The 24,417-nt window shown below is 42.4% G+C and overlaps 3 protein-coding genes across 5 annotated transcripts in view; 1 reads left to right on the forward strand and 2 right to left on the reverse strand.

Annotated features, from left to right (window-relative positions):
- Positions 1–931: 931 nt before the first annotated feature.
- LOC135113597 (protein LSM14 homolog car-1-like) lies at positions 932–11,353 on the reverse strand. 3 transcript variants are annotated; one of them, XM_064028902.1, is made up of 7 exons: positions 11,116–11,353; positions 6,172–6,344; positions 5,284–5,560; positions 4,221–4,359; positions 3,508–4,053; positions 2,852–3,007; positions 932–2,379 (listed from the first exon to the last, which is right to left on the reverse strand). In XM_064028902.1, exons 1-7 carry the CDS (start codon positions 11,234–11,236, stop codon positions 2,094–2,096), a joined length of 1,698 nt encoding a protein of 565 aa, XP_063884972.1. In that variant the 5' UTR covers positions 11,237–11,353; the 3' UTR covers positions 932–2,093. The 3 variants fall into 3 exon arrangements, with proteins under 3 accessions (XP_063884972.1, XP_063884974.1, XP_063884971.1); XM_064028904.1 differs by having other exon boundaries at positions 5,422–5,593; XM_064028901.1 differs by having other exon boundaries at positions 5,284–5,593.
- A 650-nt stretch (positions 11,354–12,003) lies between these two features.
- Positions 12,004–19,078, forward strand: LOC135113599 (cytochrome c1, heme protein, mitochondrial-like). The gene is made up of 7 exons (XM_064028905.1): positions 12,004–12,138; positions 14,374–14,424; positions 14,684–14,851; positions 15,563–15,676; positions 16,247–16,411; positions 16,761–16,889; positions 17,632–19,078. Exons 1-7 carry the CDS (start codon positions 12,067–12,069, stop codon positions 17,854–17,856), a joined length of 924 nt encoding a protein of 307 aa, XP_063884975.1. The 5' UTR covers positions 12,004–12,066; the 3' UTR covers positions 17,857–19,078.
- LOC135113497 (carboxylic ester hydrolase-like) overlaps positions 18,735–24,417 on the reverse strand; it is a 9,086-nt gene continuing 3,403 nt past the window's right edge. Inside the window, exons 5-12 of the mRNA XM_064028738.1 lie at positions 24,185–24,370; positions 23,699–23,889; positions 22,857–23,025; positions 20,849–21,036; positions 20,131–20,213; positions 19,420–19,656; positions 19,095–19,218; positions 18,735–18,974 (exon numbers count right to left, since the gene is read on the reverse strand). Coding sequence (XP_063884808.1) covers positions 18,735–18,974; positions 19,095–19,218; positions 19,420–19,656; positions 20,131–20,213; positions 20,849–21,036; positions 22,857–23,025; positions 23,699–23,889; positions 24,185–24,370 — 1,418 coding nt within the window. The remainder of the gene's footprint in view (positions 18,975–19,094; positions 19,219–19,419; positions 19,657–20,130; positions 20,214–20,848; positions 21,037–22,856; positions 23,026–23,698; positions 23,890–24,184; positions 24,371–24,417) is intronic.

The raw sequence follows: 24,417 nt of genomic DNA on the forward strand, positions 1-24,417 counted from the left end.
TGAAATGCAAGGCTGGTTAGATGATCCGCGGGATGGTGAAAGTGAAGAGACCAGCCTTCTTTCCAGTATGTTGTTCATGTATTGCCAAAAAGACTTGGCAATACATGAATCTGTTCACCAACAGATTACACCTATAACATGATCTCATTCATAGTGAACCCATGATATACTCAAATGTCTTTAACTTGAGATAAGTTATGTTAAGATTAAATCTGAGAGAAGTTTCAAGATTAAAGGCCCACATGGGTGGTTTGATCGCGCGACTCGGCAGTGCGACCAAAAACACTGATGGAGATGGTCAAAACGCGAAATCGGGTCGCGTCAGGGAGTCGCCTGTGTGAAAAGGCTCTTATACACTAACGAACTGTCATAGAAACTGCACGCTCCTCCGCCATACTTTGTTTCATTAAGTCTTATAATTTCACAGTAAAACATTCCCTCCTCCTCCTTCATTCTTTCTTACTTTGTTTCATTAGTTAGGTCTTTTATAGTTTCACAGTGCCCCACTCCCTCCTCTCATTTTTCCATTCCCTCTTCCCTTGTCAGGCGTTCGAGCGGCACAAAATCGCCCGTGTGAATAGGCTCCAAGCGACCAATCGCCGCGATGTCTCGGAGACAGCTATCTAACCGCCTCAGTCACGCGCATCGAACACTCATGAGAAACCCCTCACGAAAACAATGGATAGCAATGGGAAGACACTTCACCGTGACTCGGCGGCGCTGCAGTTTTCGCGCTACCAAAACGTGCGTGTGGAAAGCATCCCAATTCAAGTCTCAGGGTCATGCAGCCGCGACAACAGCAACAAATCAAGGGCGAGGATGCGGCAAATGAACATAATCCTCTACACACCCAATTTCCCCAAATGAACACGATGTGAGAGAAGAACGCAAACAATATTGTAACACTAAGGGAATGAGTAAAATGCATAGCTTGTGCTTTCCATTTATTGTAAAAATAGATGTTCAAAAGCACTTTTTGTTAATTTTTTCAGGGGTGTGAAAGATGGACTCCACACTCCCCCACTTGCTGCCCTGCTTGCTGAGCCAATCCTGCCTGATGCCGCCAATGGTGGTGTGCAGGGGCAGGGCTGTGGGCTGCCCATGGCCAACCCACAACCATTTTTTTTGTTGTCTCCAGTCTTCCTTCAGGCTGTTATTTCTTCCTTCCTTCAGTAAATGATCTAAAAGGACTGACCTCCCTTGCAAGTGGTCAAAAGTCTGCTTTTAAATCTAAAATAATATAAATAGTCCATGGATCAATTATTAATACAGCTTGTACTAATTCATTTCATACAATCTTCCTAATCCTTTTGCAGAGACCGACCTACGTACATACTTCAAGTGAACATGCAGGTTCCAATCAGTCAATCAATCCTAAGTCACCTAATATTCTTGGGAGGGGCCTATTTGTACGTATAAATTTTTTTTTTTTTTGCCACTTGCGAAAGATAGAAAAAAATGTATACAAACTTTCTAACAAAACAACTGATTCCTTGACTTTTAAACCACTACCTGCCGTGCCTTGCACCTAGAAGACTACAAAATGTTGTCGGTGTAAACACAACACCGACAGTGAAAGGTAGACCTGTTCATCATATCCTGTCATTTCCTTATCTTAAGCGTTCCGGGTACCAGTCTCTTCCTTGCCACATTCAAACCTTCGAGCCATCTGATTCCGTGTCCGTAAACAAACCAAATCCATCTTTCCAGTCACAACTTTCCAATATCTGATCAGGTCAAGTCTTCTACATGTCGATGGATCTTTGAGAGCATTATCTGCTAAACAGATAAGAGATGCAGTCACCATGAAACCAAATGTTCTTTCCACCAGGTTAATTTCATTGAAATAACAAAAATACTTAAGTCTGTAATACTTTCTAACGAGTTAGAAATTACCTCAAACTGCTGTACCCTTAGTTTATGATCCCCAAGTCCTTAAACAACCCTTACAGACCAACACCGAAAGCAAGGGTTCATTTGCATCTATTAAAGCTTTAATACTTCCTTTGTCTAGGCACAGTGTTTCAAGATAATTCCAGCAATCTCCATCCTTGTTACGTGTCACTCCCTGGAGTCTCGCCCGTCCTTGACAACTACTTGGTGGGGGTGGAATTTCTGACTGTGGACGAGTAAGAGCCTCCAGCTACTCCACCTCGTTGTGATACTCCATTTAGCCCTGCCACGCCGCTGCCGCCACTGCCACCGCCACCACCACCACCGCCGCCTCCTGCTGCAGCTACTGCTGTTGCTGGCAGTACTGTTGCTGCTGCTGCTCCTGGTGCTGGTGCTGCACCTCCTGATCCTGCACCCATTGTTGCTACACCTCTGCCCACACCACTGCCACCACCTCCTCGGCCTCCTCGGTATCCACCACCACCTCTGTCGAAGGAAACGAGTTTTGATCACAGGATCATACACACATTGTAAAATGTGGTGGTGCATTAAAATGTTCTTTCCGTAAACCATGAAGCAATAAAATACAGTACAGTCCTTGGGAGATGCTTCAACTGGTTGGTCTCAAAATATTGAAAAAATACACAGGACTTGAATTATAATCATTCATCACTTTTTAACAGGAACATGGAAAAAATGCCATCACAGATGCAGACTGTCTGCTGATGAATGTAGGACTGGAGAAATCAAGTTTCTTGACTCTACATTTAATACTCAGTACACAAGATGAACACTAAAAGGATTTCATATTGGGCCAAAAACTAAAATCACCTCAAAAGGACTTTTGTGTAATTATACAAATAATCAAATATCCAAACAATTATAACTAAAAGGCTGAATTTCTTCAACAGTAACCATGCCAGCAAGAAGTGGGTGAACAAGTCCCCCGCACCAGTACCTGTAATATCCGTGGTTGTAGTTATAAGTGCGGTAATACCCCCCACGGTAGTAGCCACCTCGGCCTCGTGGGTAGTAACCTCTCCTGGCAGAGCTCACCCCGAAAGTCTCAACATTGATTTTCCGCTCCAGCCGCCAGTCTGGTCGCTGACTTTTCCTGAAAGGAACAGGATTTCACGCCATATCAATAAGAAATTTCAAACCAAGATGTCTTGCCACTGAAGAGCTAAATTAGTTTCCCCCTGCTCCATACAGTTAGCCATCTTCCAAAACAAGTGAGGGAGGAACTTTACAAACACTCATGCCTGAATTTATAAATTCTATACTTAAATCTACACAAAAAATTTTTAAACTTAAATCTACATGAAAAATTTTTAAACCAACTCTAGAACTTATGGAATTAAAATTTATGTATATATATACATACAAAGCTGAAATCTTTATGGGAGTGGACGAGACATATCCTATCTCTTTCCAGAAGTGTATCTACTGTAGAGAAGGTTCCTGGTCTCCTTGTGGAAAGACTGTGTCCCCAACTACACAAACTCTGGCATGATATCATGTGGTGAAGTTCATATCCAAACTCCATCAACAACCTAACTTTCTCAGGTCATAAAGAAAACAATTCCTTACTCTTGTGAAAACAATGGTACTCACCCTTTGCTACGCTCAATAGCCTCACAGGATATGGAGTCAAAAAAGGACTTCGTCTTGTCATAACAGATCAGGGAATCATCCTCCACGTCCCCTGCAGTCGTCTCGTGGCCAGAGTCGTCTTTCTTGTCGCCATTCTCTGCTATCTTCGTTCTTGCCAGCTGATTCCTGAGCTCCTCAAACTCCTCATTTGCCTGCTCAAAGTCATAGTCCTTCTCAAACAGCTGGCGGTCTTGGAACTGCCTCTGGCGGTTGCCCTGGTTATTGAAGCTCTGCCCCCTTCCTCGCTGGCCTGAAGGTCTCCTGCTGCCCCGCCCACGGTTCATTCCTCCACCACGCCCCTGGTACTGCTGGTACTGGTAGTACTGGTTGTTGGTGTAATGCTGCTGGTGCTGCTGGTGTCCCTGGCCTTGATGCATACCAGGCTGTCCTTGCTGCTGTCCCTGCTGATGCCCCATCTGCTGCTGTTGCTGCTGCTGGTGTTGCTGTTGCTGTTGTGGCACATTACCACGGCGAGGTGGCCCAACCTGGCTGCCATTGCGCTGTGATCTGCGCAAGGCAACAGCATCCAATGAGGGCACTGCACACCAACCACATACTAACTCACAACTTTATAGAATTTGGCAATTTATTTCTCTTCACAACATGACAACATGGGGGACAAGGATATTTGTAGTAAACAAAAATACTGAAAAGATCTATACAAGGATAATTACCTTTCTTGCTGGGGTTGCCTCTGCTGGGACGACTTCTTCTTCTCTTCCCTGTTGGGTGGAGGAGACACCTGCACACCTGCATCTGACACCGGAGACTTGCGGGCGGTGGGGGTGGAGGACCTTGACCCCACCAAGATGTCTGCCAAGAGACCAGCAGGGCAGAGAGAAAGTGAGAACATTAGAAACTTTACTATCACCTTCACTTCTTGGGTGATGAAGGCTGACTGGTCCTGGAGGGACATGCATCACTTCATCAGGTGGATCTGCCCATTTAACTTTTTTAAAAATAATTTTGAAAATGAGTAAGTGTATTAAGTAAACTCCTTTGTTAAAGGACTCAACTTTAATAATGAACTTTTTGGTACATAACGAAAATTTTGATAGCAAAACTCTCGAAAGTGAATGCAATTATTTAGAAAGGGAGAACTGTCTGTCACAAAGCTTCAAACAACTGCTTGAGGAACTGCAACACAAAGATATCTGGAATGATGCCAAGTTCCATACAGAGTGCAAAGACAAATATCTACGTAGAGTGCAAATCAATCTACATTCAATAACAAGAAGAAATCAAAACCTACTTCCTTTATAAATACTATATATAAACATGCTGCCTACCATGGCCCCTATAATCTGCTCTTCATCTAAAACTACAAAAAACTTAGTCTGAAAACAATGATTTCAAACTGTTTACTGCAGTGTCCTTAGTTACGGTGTCTCATCCCAAACTTCTACTTGTGCTCATAAGGTCACCAAAGGCATAAAGGGACAGTTCTGCAACTAATGATGCTTCTTGAACTAAGACTAGCATCACTTAAAACACTAGGAGGACATTAACGCATCAGTCGGGAATGTCACAAGACCTCTAGTGAATAACTACGTGTGCCCTAAACCTAACAAAAACTTAGGAACAAATGCCAGTCACGATGGGATACAGCAGCGGCGTGGCACCCTAGGACGCTGGCTCTGCTACACTCACCACGTGGGCCTAATGCACGCAGCAACTCAAAAATGCTCACTGGCTCACAAAGCGTCATCCCGCACTCCATTTGGCACTTGTTCCTACCTGTTTGGTGAATGGCATGTGCACCCGACTGAGGAGGGGGGCCAATGGGGGCTGGAACCGCCACGGGGGCAGTGCCAGAGGGCTGATCCAGGCTACCAACACCACTACCACCACTGCCGCCCACAGTACTCAACTCACTGGGCTGAGAGGTGGAGCCCATAGGGAACCCTCCAGCGCCAGGAATACCCTGCTGGGTGATTGACTGGCCATAGGAACCATAGGACAGACCCAGGCTCCCTCCGATCGGACCAAGGGACTGCCGGGAGAATGGGGCTGCCTGGAAGGATGATGGAACTGCTGGGGCTGAATGCTGGAAAATTAAAATGGTGTTACCTAGACACAAGTTCTCAATAGTTAGCAAGCCACTGCCCACATCAATACAGTGAGATGTGAGCATGCCAAGGCCACACCTCAGCCATCACTCAACATTGGTGATACTCGAAAACCAAAGAACAAAACATTACCAAGGTGCAGCTGCTCAATCTACAAGAATTTGAAAACCTAGAGAAAATATAACCTTCTGCTGGTAAACTGTGCAGCAAAATGGAGAACACCATGGAGATCTGGTCTGATCCTATGCTCCAAATCTTACGGTTAACACCCCATACTCCAAATCTCATCGTAACATCAAGCTCATGAACATCAAGTAGACCCTCTGTAAAACTAATTGTAAGAAACACCTTGCAAAGCTTAAGTAGACTCTTGTTCAACTCGTATTAAGAAATGTCGAGCAAATAATGAATTTCACACATGGCCCTCCCTCACCAGGCCAGCACTCCTCCACACTAATCCCAAGCACTTAAATCAACTCCTTCAAAGAAACACCTTGCAAACATAATGAATCTAACACATATCCCCTCCCCACCACACCTCCACACCTGAGCTCACCTGTACAATTGCAGGATCATTGTGCAGACCTCCTGGCAGAGTTGGCTGCTTGGGGGTGTCGCAAACTTCAATCTTCTTGATATCTGTTCCCCGGAATATTATGTACTCATACACCTCGTCTCTGGCAGGGACCGGCATCTCAGTTGGACGGTCTTCTGTCCCAAATGATCTGACTGCAAGGAGAAGTTAAGGTTAAAAGACTGCAGCTTCCAGGCAATACATCAGTAACACTGCACAGGAAAAGACTCATGCCAGCTTCACATCATACAAAAGCCATCCTGTCCAATGCAAACTCAGGGGGATTTTCAGAAAATTTTTTTGCATAAAAAAAAAAAAAAAAAAAAAAAAAAAAAAAAAAAAAATGAATTTCTCTTCCTGGTCATGCACTTAGGAAATTCCTTTCAACCTCAAGGGCACTTCTAATAGACTGATGCAATTTCAAAACCCAAAATAAAGTGCAGATATAAGATATGTACAAAATCCCATATTAGTTACACAAAAATGTAGCCACACGATAAAAAAAAAAAAAAAAAAAAAAAAAAATATATATATATATATATATATATATATATATATATATATATATATATATATATATATATATATATATATATATATATATATATATATATATATATATATATATATATATATATACATTGAAGCATGTATGGCAACTTAAGAAACCTTTAAAACACCAAGTCCACACAAGCAATCATGGCTGTTCTGCACTAACAAAGAACACAGAAATGAGCCAACATCCCACACACAAAGGAGGTGATCTGAAAAAGACGACCATGAAGAACAAAGAAAGCTAACCTACATGCTGACTGGTGCACATGGCAGCTGTGTGTGCACTAGGCTTTACACACACACACACACACACACACAGAGTTTAATATAGATCATCATCAATGAGGAAAAAAATACCCATGAGAATCCATTATTAATTGTGTGAGATTTGAAAATAATCCTTACAAGGGACAAAGGTGTGTGTGTGTGTGTGTGTGTGTGTGTGTGTGTGTGTGTGTGTGTGTGTGTGTGTGTGTGTGTGTGTGTGTGTGTGTGTGTGTGCCAAGGTTCCATTGATGAGCAGCCACACATCTGAGGTATTCCCAAACCATGCCACAGCTCAGCCAAGGTTGTCAAACAGTACAGCACCTAGCATGTACCCACTGCTACTGTCCCCCTTACCTCACCTTGGCCTTCTTTACATGTTCAACAGCATCCCTTAAAAAAAAAGTAAACAGCTCATATGATAATGCAACAAAGGAGGGTCAACAAAAGGCTTTCCCACGATCTCTGACTTGCAATGCAGTCTCGCCAAACAACCAAGGGTCTCTGTACACCACTGTCTAAATATCCTGCAATTCATCTACTTCCTTGACAGCTGATGACACTGTGAATGTTGGAAAGTTTCAAGAATGTCACAAACTATTAATATTCCACATCATACTGTGCTTCAGTATCTAAACAGCACCAAGAAGCTTATAAGTGGCATATTGCTTCAAACACACCAGCACCTATCCAACCTTCATGTAACTTCACCATCCTTGCAATCTAGTTTTTGTCTGCCCAACAACTACCATCCCTTTTATGCATCTTCCTTTCACTCAGGCACAGCAAAACTCCTTAGTAAAAAAGCACAAAAATCTGAGCTGAGAGTCCAAGTAGGTGAAATGTTACTTGAGCAATGCCTGTAGTGAGCAAAGAATGTCTGGCTAAATTATTCTGAGTAATACATTTAGTATGTCATGCAATTTGGTATGACACACAAAGGTGAACGGCATGTGGAATGATTAAGGTGGTTGAGTGTAGCACCGAAGTATTTTTGCCTTGTAGGAAGCAAGGCAAAAAGAGTGATAATCAGTGGGTGCCAATGACCTTTAGTAAAATGGAAGAGTTGGAGTACATGCAAGAAAAAAGTGCAAGGACAGGGAGAACTTAAAAAAAGAGGCACGAGATGCAGCCAGTATTATGAAACACACTGCTCTCCCTCCACAACTATTTTCCACAGCCACAGCCATGATTAGCCAGGTCCTCAACAGTGTTTAATGTAGAAATCTTAATAACTTGTCACCATAACATAAAAACACCCTTGAAGGCCCATCTTACTTCAACTGGGGCCTTTTGAAAGCAGTGATGTGGTGCAGACATGTTTCAGAATACAGTCCATACACAAAGTAGATAATGTCAACAGTACCAAGCCAGAATTAATACGCCAATAAAATAGCTTCCTCTATCATATCTTAGGAAATGGCAATTCTATCACTGCGCCATAAAATAATGACACTAGCCATTCACATTCAAGTATTCATCACTGATAAAATGATAACACCTTAATCTTACGCATGCTGCTGCACTATCCAGGCCAATGCTGATAAAACACTGCCCGACAACACACACACACACACACACACACACACACACACTTATCATGCCAGGAAAACAATGCTTAGATGAGCACCACCACCACCAGTCCCTGCCAAATCCTATCTAACAATTCCACCACCAACACCTCCAGCCAACATTACAAACACCAGTTTCATACACAGTCAACTGAAAAAAATGAGAAACACCACAACACAGCAGCAGACACTACCTAATAACTGAACTGAATGAAAAATACCAAAACATGAGCAACAGACTTAGCACTGAAATAAAAAAAAAAGCCCCCCCTCACATACAAAAAAGCACAAGACTTTATACTGAATTAAAAGAGCAATAAATAAAACTATAACACTGCTAGGCATCTGTGGGCCATCTCAGAGCCTGCAGCAACCTGTCAAGAAGGGGTGAAGGGGTGAATGCATGCTGACAGTACCTACAGATCCATTTCTTTGTTAGGTGCAGTTAGAAATGCATTTAGAAAAGCAACCCTTTGTCTAAATGAGTGTGTGTATATCCATGTTGTTAGGTTTCTCTAGTCTATATTCAATTTATGCATATTTTTGTTGTCTATATTTAGTTTATATATATTTATTTGTTAGGTTTGGATGGATATCTATACCATATTTTGTATATCTTAATAAAGTTTGTGTTATATTCATGTTAATAAAAGATCTGTATTTCATATCTGTGTATATTTATCTGTCAAGTTATATTACTTATCTGTATGTACTTATTATCCATGGTAAATTAAGACTAAAGATTAATGACATTCTATAGAGCTGTATATTAGGTCAGGCTACCAACTTCCCCTTTGTCAATCTAAACCTAACCTAATCAAATGTAGCTACTTTGATCTGAATGTAATACAGGATAAGGCTGATGACCTAACAAGGCAGAAGCTGTCAGATATCACTCACTAGTGCCAAACAAGCCACTTCACCACCTCCCTCATCACCTGTAGACAGATACAGGGCACTGGGGAATGACAGATAAAGAGGAAGCAATATAGACAGCCTGAAGAGAGGAGAGAGAGAGAGAGAGAGAGAGAGAGAGAGAGAGAGAAAAAAAAAAAGAGGAAAACAACCAAGAAAACAAAGACATCTGGAAGTAATGACCTAACAACCAATTAGAAAGTCATTACATAGCTTAGTTTAAAGAAAAAATAAGGTATTTAGTGGATAACATGACAGATGCAAAATAAACAGCTGAGGGAGTAGATTGAGAATAGCTGTGAAGAAAAATAGCAAAACATATAGATAAATAAATGAATAAAAAATAAATAAGTGAATAAAAAAATAAAATAAAAACAATCCAACAAGCAATTAAAATCTTCATAGATGGCTAAGCTTCAAGAAAAAGGTGATGAGGATTTTTTTTTTTTTTTATGTAGGAAGGATTCTGGCCAAGGGCAACAAAAATCTAATAAAAAAAATGATGACAGGTAAATGAAGCATCAACAGCCTGGAGAGTTGTAAGAGCAGTAAGAACAAGCAAAACAATGACAAAGCACTAAGTAAACTAACACAAACAAGCAATTTGAAAGTTAATAGATGGTTAGGTTTCATGAAGGTGGTGATGAGGGGAAGCAATAATGACTAGATTGAATAAACGTGAAATTAACAAGATAACAAAGGCAGAGGTACCAAACTAACACCAACAAACAATTATAAAGTCAATACACAAATTTTCTAGATTAGTAAAAAAATAAAATAAATAAATAAATAAATAATAAAAATAATAATAATAAGGCATTACCAAAACCCAAAATAACAACAAATAAAGCATAACACTAATAAAATTAACTAGTGGTTATTGCAACTGTTATTGAAAATCGAATGTTTCACGTAAATAACGCTTGTTCTCACGTACTGTAACTAACTGTACTGTAGAGCAAGAGAACAATGAAAAAGAAAAAAAAGTTAAATTAAGAAAATAAAGCCGGAAGTAACAAGATGACAGCAAAAGGCAATTAGAAAGTGAAGATATTTGAGCAATGAGGAAAATCAAGAAGAATTAACAAGATATCAAAGCCGGAAGTAACAAGCGAGCGGCAACAAGCGATTAGAAAGTTAATAGATGGTTAGGTTTCCCAAATTAAGCAAAAGTAGCCACGAAATCTTGTACCACATGTAAACTATGGGCAATATAAGCAATAAGTAGCAATACACAACAAACGCGCAGAGATAGAGCATAGCAACAATATGAAGCCAGGGGGCGGTTATAACACTGACACTACAAATTCAGCAGCATTTCACTACTATTACGCTTATTTCCACGTAAATAACTACCGAAGTGACACCAGCATAAATAAAAACGTATAATCCCTTCACGCCTCCATTCCTTCCATGGCGACAAGCCCGAGAAAAAAAAAAAAAAAGTCTCCGTTACCGTAAATAATGCATCTACGCCGGAGTGTTTACCCCTCCGCCCCCCGCCCCCATGTGACTGCTACACTCCCCAGCCTCCCACAGGGGTCTGCAGGGGACGCCAGGGCCACGCGTGGGGCAGCAGGGGCCTCGCGTGACCTGCTGGGGTGTCAACAAACAAACTCACCCTTGGCCAGAGCGATAATGGACTCCTGCGCGTCGATGGTGTATAATATCCCTTCATATCGAATTTCTGACTTGGATATTAGGCTAATTTTGCTCCCCAGGAAGGGTATTGGACCACTCATGTTGACGGATCACTGTACGACGCCTCACTACACCGATGTCTCCCGATAATCGCTACGCTTTGGCCGCCGCTCCAGCCATTGTCCCCAGGAAGACTACCTCGTGACGTCACGGGTCAAGAGCCGGAAAATACCGAACACCTTCTGAAAGCTTCTATTTAACTTTTCCCCATCTACACAAGTTTTTTGAGGATGTTAATGTCGTATTAAATTTTGTTAAGGATCGGTGGATGTAAGGCAAAGGGTAAATGTGCTGTTTGATAAGTCTTGGAGGAAATTCTATGAGGCGGGAAGTTCCAATATTCCTAACTACCTCAATGACCGACATTTATGAAGAGGGAAAGCATTATTTTTCATTGTAAGTCACTATTAATAATAATGCAGGTTAGAAACACACACAGAACCACTTGTGCAGTAATTATACAAAGAACCTGCACCGATATGCTCTCAATGACGCCGAGAACAATGGAATTATTCCTCATTCTCCTCTTGATCAAATGAAATAAAAAATATGATCCTATGAAAAACACAAGTACATCCATAAATCATCATCCCGAATCAATCCATAGCGAATTCCATAAAACAGCTGATCAGTTCCGTAGACAGCGACATGGCGAATGTACTTGAAAACAAAACTACCCCCGAGACATCCCCAGTTATTTGAAGCCTGTTTCATTTATATAAACTCATCTGCCATTTTCTCGATATCTAGGTGAAAAGAATAGCGTGAATTTGTTATAGTATTGCAATGAAAGCGGGAATGAGGGTTATACAATGCATTATACAAGGGGACATATCACTTTCTCTCGCCTGGTACTTGCATCATTGCTAAGATGGCGGCGGTGGCCTGCAGGGGGGTTCGCACCGTGCTTGGAAAATCAGCTGGCACTTCTATTCTAACTCATGTAAGAAATTAATACTAGACGTAATTGGAAGAAGATATATGTGGCTAATCCTTGTTGCACTTACATTTTCAGTCTTTCCAGTGGTTTCCTAGATATAAGGCATTATTTCCATTTGTTTACTAAAAGGTGGTGCCCCAGTTTCACCGGTTACGTGTATTTTCTGATCAATGGCAAGCCTGTCCCCTTTTCCAGTGCAGTGTTTATCTCAGCCACCAGTAGTTCGCCCTCAGGTGATTACTTCCTGCCCTTGGTGAGGGTAACTGGTGACTGGTTCAGGTGTTAATTGACAGGTATCTGGTGAACAAGGAACGTGAGGGAAGGTTAGGTCAGGTCAGGGAAGGACAGTCTGCTTCAGTTAGTGTCAGTGTGGAGGTGGTGGTGGTCAGGGTAGACGTTAGGGTAGGGTTACCTATGATTTGGGGTCTCTTGGAAGCAAAGTTGTGTTATAGGGGTTTAAATTTAGTGTTATTGGGCTCGTTTGTTTTATTATTATTTATTTTTTTTCCTGTAGTTTGTGAAAAGTTGAATCATGTGTGTTATGCAAGTTACTACTTTCACTTTTATTTTACCTACCCTACTCTAACGTAGCTGCCATATAGTAGAAGTAGTAGTAGTAGTAGTAGTTTATCGACAAACAATATAAAAATAAAATAAAAATAGATACACTTTGAGAAAGGAAAGGTAATGTGGCAATCAATATTTTCCATTGTTATTAAGTAATTAGTCATTTTTGTATTACCTGCCCCGCCCTAACGTAGCTGCCTTGTGCCATCTCTTGAATCTGAGAAAGGAAAAAAAAATATGAGCAATTATCTATATATTCCATTGGTGCTTAAGTCATTACTCTCACTTTTGTCATACCTAATCCACCCTAACTTATGTGATCCCTAGACTGAGAGGGGAAAAGGAAACAAAGAAAATAATGAAAGTAATAATATATTTCATTGTTGTATAAATTAACATCCCTGATTTACCTAAGCTGCTCTAACAACACCCTCACCCTGAAATTAGGAGGAAAAAGTGATGAAAGCAGTGATTTTTATATTTCATTGTTAGATGTCGTTACTCTTGCTCATCTTTTTAATAACCTTCCGTAACATTACTGTCCTGATCCTGAGAATGGGAAGTTATATATTTCAGTTGATAAATAAGTCATTACTCTCACTTTTGCTTTATCTAACCCATCCTGACCTGACCGTCAAAGGAAAAGTAATGAAAGTGATTTATATATTTCATTGTTAGATGTCGTTATTCTCACTTTTCATCTAACGTAAGAACCACATGTACAGCTTTCTGCTCTGAGAAATGAAGAAAGGGAATAAGTAATGAAAGCAGTGCATACAGTATCCATGAATTTAGTTTCTTAACTATGTGCCTGTTACGCTTTGGATTGCTAATGTTCCATTCCTTTCCTCCTCAGTTTAGTACTTTATTCATATATTCCAGGTTTATACTAAAAATATATACACCACTCACACCATTGTACCAGCGGGTGTTGTAGCCAGCAGTACAGCCTCCACATGATGGCAGACGATTGCAGCACTGCAGCACCATTTTCAAATTTGCTGCATGCCTTTACCTTTTAGAAATACAGTGCTGGAAGATCAGATAATTTTTGGAATGAGACTGTTTTGCAAAAGTATCAAAACATTAGGTTTTCCAAAATGTTGGATGATGAAAGATGGAACTTTTGCTTTTGTTGCTGTAAAATCTCTCTCTTGAGAACCTGGTGGTGCCACTGATAGTTGTGTTATAGTTCAGGAGATGCTAAATAGAATTATACAAAGCATATCCAAGTTCATTGATCCTTGCCATTTCAGGTTCTCTGTTTTTTATGCTGGGTGTTATTCCTGGGCGTTGTCTAATCTCCATTCATTCAAACGTTCAAAAGACACACAACAGGGAAGGTGTCACCACTGTTATGTGTTTGTAAGAGTTAAATCATGCTCAGGCATGAAAATGCATGAGATGTTGAAGATGGTCAAGTGAGAAATGTTGCCTTGAATTTTACATGTCTCTTTCTTAGCCTGTATCTCTTACTCAGAGTTGATTATGTAGTACAGTTTGCATCATGTGCACACTAACTTGCTTCACCTTCCCTGTTGTAACTTTTGGCTCATTGAACACAGATATAAGTCCTGTGGTTTGGTAATGAGGAGTACTTGTTGGCCTCTCTAACTCTACTTATTTTAAAATATCTGACTTGTTTGACCTTGTGAATTTTGTCTTCCACAGCAGAGTGCCAAGTTCTCCACCCTAAGGGAAATGGCCACCGCTAGGAAAGCCGTAAGTGTTCCAGTAGGGATGACAATGATGTGTAGTTGGTTGCACTTTCTATTATATCACATGAGAAAAAATAATCTTGAGTAACTGTTTCAAAACTCAAAACAGTTTGATGTCCATTCTCTCTCTCTCTCTCTCTCTCTCTCTCTCTCTCTCTCTCTCTCTCTCTCTCTCTCTCTCTCTCTCTCTCTCTCTCTCTCTCTCTCTCTCTCTCTCTCTCTCTCTCTCTCTCTCTCTCATTGTAACCCCCATGGTTTTGCAGGTGCTGGCTGCAATGGGTGTGGTGGGAGGTGGTGCAGCAGGGCTGGCGTACGCTCTCAACCAGTCTGTGAAGGCATCTGACCTGGAGCTCCACACTGTCAAATTCCCCTGGTCACACGATGGCGTCTTCTCATCATTGGACCACGCCTCCATTCGCCGTGGCTATGAGGTAACCCAGTGTCATCTTCCTTTTAGTGTTACTTTGAATGGATTTGTTTGTCTGTTTCATTGGTTGGGTTACTCTTCATCTTGACTGTTGATCCTTGTCCTCTTGGCTGCTGGGTTGTCTATCCTGCTGGTTGGGTTGTTCTTCACCATTCTATTGCTCTTTATCCGCTCTTGGTTTCTTCTGTCATGAGTTGCCAGCAGGTTACCTGTTTCTGCCTTACTGTGTCTTCTGTGTGTTGTTTTCCTAAGCCTGTCATCTCCATGTCTTCCTTCACTGAATTCATAAACTTTCTTGTTGCTGTTTATCATTATTTTTTCTTGATCTGTTTTATTAGTTAGTTGTACTGTCCTGCTTCTGAGGTGTTTATTTTGTTAGCTGATTAATTTTACTCTGTCTTTCCAATCTTATGACTTATAAATTTAAATGAGATCCTTTCATAAATTTAAATGTACAACAACTTAAAAGAGCCTTGTGTAATTCAACTGGTGTTTTGCAGTCTCCCTACTTACCGTAGTTATGTTCAAGTAAATGGTCCATAATACTTCCCAGCACTGATGTAACAAAAGCTTTGCCAGCCACTATTTGATGAACAGGCTGGTGGATGTAACTGTGCATAGAGCATTTCAAGATGATGTCATAAACAATAATTCTTGTGTCATTCCTTGAGGAACAAGAATGTGTGTACCTAACTCTTGCACTGTTCCTTGCCAGGTATACAAGAATGTGTGTGCCGCCTGCCATTCCATGAAGTACATCGCCTTCCGTAACTTGGTGGGTGTCTCTCACACTGAAGCGGAGGCCAAGGATGAGGCCATGGGTGTGCAGGTGAGGAGCAGTAGCAGTGGGACAGGCAGGGAGGGTGGGAAGAGATCAGGATGTTGTGGGTGTGGTTCTTGGAAGAAGGTTAAGGTTTTACTATTGAAGGATTGTCATTTATGTGATTGATTATGATTGCTGGTTTTGTTATTGAAGTTATTTGTGGTGACCAGTATTCATTATGTGATGATATACAAATATTCTCAGGTTTTATTGAAGTGAGATTTACTAATTGCCATTATTATTGTATTTTTTATCATTGTATTAGTCATGCATGTATGTACAATGTGCAAAGTACACTATCCTTATCACCATCAGTCAGTCCATCATCTTTGTTTGACACAACTCTCATCCTGGTAGATGAATGGAATGGATTCAGTAATCAGATTGTTAGTGCCGTGTCATTAGGGAGTTTTAAAAGATAAGACAAATTTATGGATGGGTTTGATAGGCAGAAATAGACAAGTTTCTTACAGGCACTGCCACATGTAGGCTTGATGGCTTCTTGCAACTTCCCTTATTTTCATATGTTCCTATGTTCTTATTTTCAAGACTCATCACTTTGCACTCCACCTGCAGATTGATGATGGCCCGGATGACGAGGGCATGATGTTCAAGAGGCCTGGCAAGCTCTCGGATTACTTCCCCAACCCATACCCGAATGATGAGGCTGCTCGTGCTGCCAACAACGGTGCTCTGCCTCCGGATCTCTCCTACATTACCTCAGCCCGCCACGGAGGGGAGGTGGGTGCCAGCACTCGTGGGATGCCTTGAGTGGGGGGTCAGGCTTCCTTTTTGACGTGTGGTTATGCAGATGCAAATAATTAGCTGAAACCCTTAATGGTATTCAGGATCTAAGATTCAGATTACACACTCTTCCCTTCTTATGAACATCCATGTTATGAACATCTGTATAACAGCAGTTGTATCTATGTGATCATCAAGGAATTCTCCTATTTATTTGTATATGAGTATCTTTTGTTAACTGAAGTAAGTGAGGTTGATTTTATTCAATGCTGTGTTAACTTCTGATATAATGATAAGCATGTGCCAGTGTGAAATGAGCATGTGATAATGACCACTGTTATTACAGAACTACATCTTCTCACTGCTGACCGGCTACTGTGACCCACCAGCGGGTGTCACCGTCAGGGAAGGCCTCTACTACAACCCTTACTTTGTGGGAGGGGCTATTGGCATGGCTCAGGCACTTTATAATGAGGTGGGTTGTCAGTTGCAGGCTTTACATGCATATTTTTTATATAATTCGTAGCCTACTTTGTTTATCCTTTAGGATGTGAGAACATTTTTGATCTCTTGGAAGAAACACTCAAAAGGATGAGATTTTTAGCTGTACAGTTTTGTTTTGAAGACAAATTTACAACTCAATCAGCAGCTAGGATTCAAAGTAAGCAGTTCTTGGTAGTGTTGTCCACAAGTTTTTCCTGCCTTTGCCAGCACTTTTCTCAGCCACCTCAAAGCTGTGAATATTAGTACTTGCAGGACCATCGCTGTTGTGCAGAAAACACTTTAATTTATTTGCCAGAGATTAGCTTTGCAAGTTAGGTCTAAAAGTTTAAAATTTAGCTGGTTTAGGCTTGCTCTGGCCAAGAGCTGCTATATTAGACAAGACAAGAAGGCTTGGCTCATTTATCTTATTTGAAAGGAGATTTCACTGTGTTATAAAGACTGATAGATAGTATAAAGATGCTCCGTATGTCCCTTGGTCCAAGAATGGAGGTCACAATTGTTGTCTTGTATTCAGCCACTCAATCCATGAGTGGTGGCAGTTGACTGTTTCACTTCATTTGTCAGAGTAAACTTTTCCACATGACTAGTTTTGCAGTTCTCAGGTCTGGATTCTCAGTCTGCTGGAGGTTTGAGAATAGACTAGAGTGATGGCATTGGAGGTAGGGATGACTGTGGTAGTGATGGTAGTGACAGTGTGGCACGTCCCATTGCAGGTGATGGAATACAGTGATGGCACGCCGGCCACTGCCTCCCAGATGGCCAAGGATGTGTCTGTGTTCCTGAAGTGGGCTGCCGAGCCTGAGCATGATGACCGCAAGAGGATGGCCCTGAAGGCAATAATGATGTTCAGCATGCTCTTCACTATAACTTACTACATCAAGAGGCACAAGTGGGCTGTACTGAAGAGCAGGAAGATTGCCTACAAGCCTCCCCAGTAGTAGCCAGCACACTCCCAATAAGCATTTTTAAACTTTTTTTTAATTGTTTTGTCAGTATTTGAAGAACAGGCTGTAAATATCCTCCATAATGGAATAGTGTTGATCGTGAACATCTTGAATTCACTGTCTTGTGTGAAATGTTATGGGGAGTGGAATACATGCATCCTGACTCACTGTTCACCACTGCCACCTTTCCTGGAGCCATACTCCTAATAAAACCATCATGGGAAGACTCAAACTTCTTTTAATTTTTAAAATTCGCATGAAAGCTAAATTAATTGTCTGTTTTAATGATAATTTGTGTGTAAGATGAATTTATTTTACATAAAAAAAAAATATATAAAGAACTATTGTGTGGTGTACAAATCAGTGTACATAGTTATATTTATTTGGCACTCTATGAATATTAGTATTGCCAAAACCTGTACATTACCAGAAATTAAAGAATAGAAATATTATAATTTTCTTTTAACTCAGTAATTTCACAACATTTATCTTTGAGACACTCCCCTTAGATTAAAGGAAATCATATACATACAACTTAATTAGGTTCTGTCACCCTCTAGGATCTCTGCTGCAGCACTGTTTGGTGCCTGTCACCTCCATGGGGTGATATCCACTTTCCTAGCTGCATCACACTGAGGGACACCAAACAAACTTCATTAGCAGCTACCCTATATCTTCCTTTCATTTATTGAACAATGATATTCTGTTAATATAATTCTCAACACAACTTCTGTTAAGGTAACTCTTGGACAATTGTGTTCATATTTTGTTAATATAATGCTCAACAATAGTTTATTTAGATTTGGCAGTTTAAATAGTAATATGGTAAGCCATTCACATACCTGTGAGGGGCTCAGGGTGGCTGCAGGTGGCTAGGTGTTGAAGGAGCCGGTGATGGAAGGATTGCGAGAGATCCTGTGCCTGAGCGTCAGGGAACCACCTGGGTATTTGTCTTTGCGGCGCAGCATCCATACACTGACACACACCAACACTATCACCACAGCCAGTAACAACACCAGGGCCAGCAGTGCCCATGTAGCCACGGAGAATGCATATGATACCTCAGATCTGGAGTCCACACGATAAAGAGTCTGGTGCCATAGATTCTGCTCCTGAAACAAGATTTCAGAGTTATTTGAGTCCCCAGCAGTCACAGCTGTAGTTTGTATCCTGTAGATATCATTGTTAAGAATAAACAATATATTGTCATAGCAGAGCCAGTGTGTTATCACCTTGTTCCTGAAGGGCTTGAAGGACATAGTGGGGCTGAAGGATATCGTATAGTAGAGGACGGGCTCGCCAGGCCTCAGGGGTTCCCAGGGCGGCAGCTGGCTGGCTTCCCCTTCCTGTGGAGATCTACAAAGGTGCTCTTGTAAGGAATACTGGTGTTGATTGGATTTTTTGGGGAAAATAAAGAATTGTTTTAATGAGAAGCATGTTTGATTACATTTGACTAGTAATAGACTGTCAATATTTTTTAATACAGCAGCACTCATTGTTTTCATCCATTACATCTGACCCTTGAGGACAGCGCTTCTTCCGCCCCTGGGAACTCACCCGGTGTACATGAAGGCTGCCCACATGTCGGTCAGCAACAGGGACATCTGGTGGTCTCGAGGGCCTGGCGTGCCGAGGCGGTATGGCAGCGTGAAGAGCAGGGCGAGGTCGTCCCCGTGTGAAGCGCCGGAGAGCAGGTCAGATTGCCCCAAGCCCGCCATTCCCGCACCCTCCGCCGGCCTGAAAAGCGGCGCCGTGTAGGAGGGCGAGGCGGGGTCGCGGTGCTCCATCAGGTACCTGCCGGGTGGGACCACGCCCCTGTTTCAGTACACACACACACACACACACACACACACACATACATTTTTCGTCCTCCTCGCCTGACACGGGGATGCTGCTGTATTGCTAATTATCATATAAACACTATTTTATTTATTTATCTATTTACATATATGTATTTTATTATTTTTCTATTGTTATTATTATTTTGTATTTTTATTTAAATTTATTTCTATTTTTTTTATTAATTTATTTTTGTCACGTCAGTCAGAGGTGGGACGGTGCCTCCTAACCATTTCGTCATCCATATTATAGGATATTTCACTGTAACAACCCCCACACATTATTCGTGGCGGCTCTGGTCACAGGGGCTGGTTGTTTTTGTTCCGCTCCCAACATGGCGGGAGAGGTAGGCGTAGCCCGCGTCACGTGACCTCGTTGCTGCCATCTGATGAAGCGCCATGACTCAATAGATGTGATGGCAGTACTCACGTATAGACTGGAGTTCTGGCGGAGGCGGCGTAGAGACCAGCTGCTTCCCAAATGCATGACGTGAACAGCAAGTCAGTGAAGGCCTGTGGACGGCGAGGTGTGTGTGTATGTGTGTGTAATTAATCAGTAAAGACAATTATTAAGCATATAGGGATTGTGTACTCCTCTTATGGTAAAACTAAGCATGAATATGAGAGAGAGAGAGAGAGAGAGAGAGAGAGAGAGAGAGAGAGAGAGAGAGAGAGAGAGAGAGAGAGACTCCATACTAATGGATGGGGGTGATAGATAAAAAAATAGGTATGTATATTTCATACAGGGACTGCCACGTGTAAGCCTGGTCGCTTCTTGCAGCTTCCCTTATTTCTTATGTACTAAAAATGTAGACAGCATCTTTTAAACTTTCCTAGTATTGCCCTCACATTGCCAACAAAAGCCTTATAGAACAGATCTAGTTTGTTAGATACGTAATTTACTGACCACAAAGGTTTACAACATACATATTAATACATTATTGCAGTCCATAAGATAACCTTAAAGTAAATTCCAAATATCAAAATACAATGGTTACAGTCTTAACGTTTATTTACTTAACTATATAAAGTCAAGACTGTGTATTCATAATTTTAAGTTCTATTACACGCTTGCTCAGGTGCAGCGAAAGAAGGAAAACTTACGAAGAGACTGCAGCCTTCAGTGACGATGCCCTCACCACTCTTACCTCCGTCATTTCCTCCGCCAGGGTGTTGAGGTCGTGCCTGGCGTGGCTGGAGTAATAGTAGGATGCCACGATTTCGGCCACGGCTGCTGCGGTGGTAGTATTCGGCCACAGTGACTCCACCGTGTACAAGGCCGCCTCTTCATACAGCTCCTTTGGGTTCGTGCCGCCCTCAGAGAACACTATAGCAGCTGGGCAGAGAAAACAGTTGAATCAGTAGGCTAGTAATGGGCTTTAGCAGTTCCTCTGGGGCGCGTTCCAAAGAGCGTTACGTTAGCTTTTTTTGGGGGGTGATGACGTCAGTGATGGCTAACGGAGGCTCACGGGCACAAGAGGTAGTACGCTCTCCAGCGGGAGGGGAAGGTGGTTACTGTTGATAAACAAACATAACCCCTGGCTCTCACAGGACTCTGTGGCCTCCCTTCACTCTCCTCCTTTTATTTTCTTAAAACATAATTTCTTCTATGAATAATACCCACAACGTCAAGTGCAATTCCGTTAGCGAGCTCTTCTGCTAGGAAGAGCGATGTGGGGGGCCATTTTTCTTAGCTACAGCTGATCAACTGTCCTAAATGAATGGCGGGTGGGGGGTAGGGAGAAACCTCCCATGGAACGCACCCCACGGTTTGTGCCACCCTCAGAGAGCACTAAAGAAGCTGGAAAAGGAAAATAGTTGATATAATTAACCAGTACAGCAGTGCCCTTGCGGAGTTGTGCAACGCTACAGTAAGCTGCAAGACGGGGAAAATAGTTGCAATTGTAGGCTAGTAGTTGTTTCTTTGGTAGTTCCTGTGTTTGCAAATTCGAGCTACATTCATGAAGCATGCCACTCAGCCTTCCGCCTTTCTGATAAATGGTGGATTAACTTTTCGGCTTGTAAAAACTTTCATATGAAGGGAAGGGGTTGACTTAAAGAAAGGAAATCAAGTAAAACAACTCAGATCTTTCGGCTTTTTATCTACTTTTTTTCTTCTGCCTCTCCCTCCTCCTCGCCTCCTCCTCCTCCCTCGTCTCTCCTCCCCCTTACCTTTCCTTCTTCACGCTACTTCTTCACGCTGTGAGCATATTCATGAAAAATTATACCTTGACTATGATGATGATGATGATGATGATGTGTGTGTGTGTGTGTGTGTGTGTGTGTGTGTGTGACCTGACGTGGGATCAGGTGAGGTGAGCGACAGCTCTCTCTCTCTCTCTCTCTCTCTCTCTCTCTCTCTCTCTCTCTCTCTCTCTCTCTCCTATACTCTTGCCTCCTCCTCCTCCACCTCCCCCTCCCCCTTCCTTTCTTTCCCTTCTCTACCGCCACTATGGCAGCTAGGGAAGGAAAAATAGATGAGATGATAGGCTGCTTATGGGATTTACCATATGATGGTTTGTATCGCCCTTAGAGAACACTATAGCTTGATACGATAGCATAGTCTATATAGAAATTGGTAATGACAGTTCCTCTGTGTTTGTACTGCCACTGGGGAATTCTAGAGTAACTAGGCAGGGATATTGGTTAGAATAACAGTGACGTGAGTTTGTAATCTTGTGGTTCATAGTGACACGCTGTGATTGGCAACACGCAGGCGACCTGTGTGTGTAAAACATGTACAAGTATATCACGTCGCTCATGTGACAGATAAGGGAAAACTGACACTGCTTATCACACACACACACACACACACACACACACACACACACGGTGAACTTATATGGAGACGAAACTGAACAAATATTGACACGAGAGAGAGAGAGAGAGAGAGAGAGAGAGAGAGAGAGAGAGAGAGAGAGAGAGAGAGAGAGAGAGAGAGGGAGAGAGAGTTTCTAAAACGCTTCTGTGACGCATATCTACAATTCTCAATAGATTCTAATTAAAGTTACACGGGTTTTTAAGTGTTTCAACGGTTCTTGTGACGGATTAACATTTCTGCATTATCAACAGAATAAAAACTCTTGAGAACCCGGCTAATCACCTCTGTGGCCTTGAAAACAGTCGTGGTAAGAGGGCGAAGCGTTTCTAACTTACTGAGAGCATACAGCAGACCCTCCTTCGGCACCCCCCCCAGCAAGAGAGGCACGGCGGGGCGCAACGGGGGACGGGCGCTTAGACTCTCCACAGATTCCGGCAGGAAGGGCTCATCCCTCAGCCCGGCGTCCACCACGGGGCGATACAGCATGGGCCAGTACACGTAGCGCTGAAGAAGAGTGGAGGTGGCGGTGGTAGTCCCCGGCGACTCACAGGTAAATAAATTGATACTTGGATGAATGGAACAGACTCACTGTTGTTATTGCCGAGTCATTAGGAAGTTTTAGCCCTTTTACTGATGTGGTCTTCCTAGGAAGGTAATAAATAAATAAAACCACTGAGGGGAAGACAGAGGCTGAGATGGAGGGGTGGAATAGTGGTAGAACTGCAAAGGATGGGAGTCACAGAGGAAGATGCAAGGGACAGAAACAACTGGAGGAGACTCGTCCGTATATGGCACCACCTCCTGACTCTAGGGAAACGGCTAATGAAGAAGAAGAAGAAGAAGAAGAAGAAGAAGGAAGAGAAAACTATTAGCAGATGATGTGGGAGTGACAGAGGAAGATCCAAGGGGCAGAAAAAAATGAAGACACGTAAATTTTACATGGCGTTAACCCTTGAGTCTATAGGGAAACGACGAAAGAAGAAGAAGAAGAAGAAGAAAACATCAGCAGATTATATGGGAGTCACAGAGCAATGTGCAAGATGCAGAAACAACTAGGTAGAGGACACTCGTACGTACTACAAGGTGCCAACCCCTGACTCTCTATTGAAACAACGAAATGAGAACAACCATTAGCAGATGATAATACTCGTTACTTCTAATTTACCACACTACCTACGTGTCTCTCAGCTTGCGCCGTGACGATCTCCTGCGCAGTCTTGTCCTTGAGGCATTCGCGCATGGCATACACGGAGGCGGAGGAGCAGTCTAAGTCCTCCGCCAGCAGGTACGCGCCAGTCTCGGGGTAGCGCGCAACGGACCATAGGCAGTTGGCGGCCCCGCTCATCATGATTGCGCTCGAGAAGAGGTCTGTGGTGGTGGTGGTGGTGGTGGTGGTGGTGGTGGTGTAAAATTACAGTAGTGCAGTAAGAGGTTAGTAGTTGGATGATGACGATGATGGCGATAATAATAACAGTAGTAGTAGTAGTAGTAGTATATTATAAGTAGTGGTAATAGTACTAATTATTATTATTATTATTATTATTATTATTATTATTATTATTATCATATACTCCTCTTTTCGCTCTTCCTCCTCCTCCTCCTTCTCCTCCTTCTCTTCCCCCATCCCTTTCCCCTCCCCTAACCCTCCTCACCCAGCACCTACCCTTGGACAGCGGGGAAAGCAGGTGGAGGTGCACGAGGGCGGCGCCGGAGGAGAAGCCACCCAGAGTGACGCGTGTGGGGTCGCCGCCGAACTGGTCCACGTGCATCCTGACCCAGCGCAGCGCCGCCACCTGATCCAGTGCCCCGTAGTTCCCCGGCAGCGTGGTGTCCCGTGTGCTGAGGAACCCTGGGGGAATTGTTAGGGTGCTGTGAAGGTGCTGAGGGAAGTGGTAG

The sequence above is a fragment of the Scylla paramamosain genome, chromosome 26, assembly GCF_035594125.1.
Source record: "Scylla paramamosain isolate STU-SP2022 chromosome 26, ASM3559412v1, whole genome shotgun sequence".
NCBI lineage: Eukaryota > Metazoa > Arthropoda > Malacostraca > Decapoda > Portunidae > Scylla > Scylla paramamosain.

Bases quoted from the DNA above. Each gene is read 5' to 3' on its own strand.
- LOC135113597 (XM_064028901.1), bottom strand. From the start codon at position 11,236: ATGAGTGGTCCAATACCCTTCCTGGGGAGCAAAATTAGCCTAATATCC. The intron at 5,594-6,171 runs GTGAGCTCAGGT...TTAATTTTCCAG, and splicing joins ATGATCCTGCAATTGTACAG to CATTCAGCCCCAGCAGTTCC. The intron at 2,380-2,851 runs GTACTGGTGCGG...TTCCTTCGACAG, and splicing joins TACAACCACGGATATTACAG to AGGTGGTGGTGGATACCGAG.
- LOC135113599 (XM_064028905.1), top strand. From the start codon at position 12,067: ATGGCGGCGGTGGCCTGCAGGGGGGTTCGCACCGTGCTTGGAAAATCA. The intron at 14,852-15,562 runs GTAACCCAGTGT...GTTCCTTGCCAG, and splicing joins CCATTCGCCGTGGCTATGAG to GTATACAAGAATGTGTGTGC. The intron at 16,890-17,631 runs GTGGGTTGTCAG...GTCCCATTGCAG, and splicing joins CTCAGGCACTTTATAATGAG to GTGATGGAATACAGTGATGG.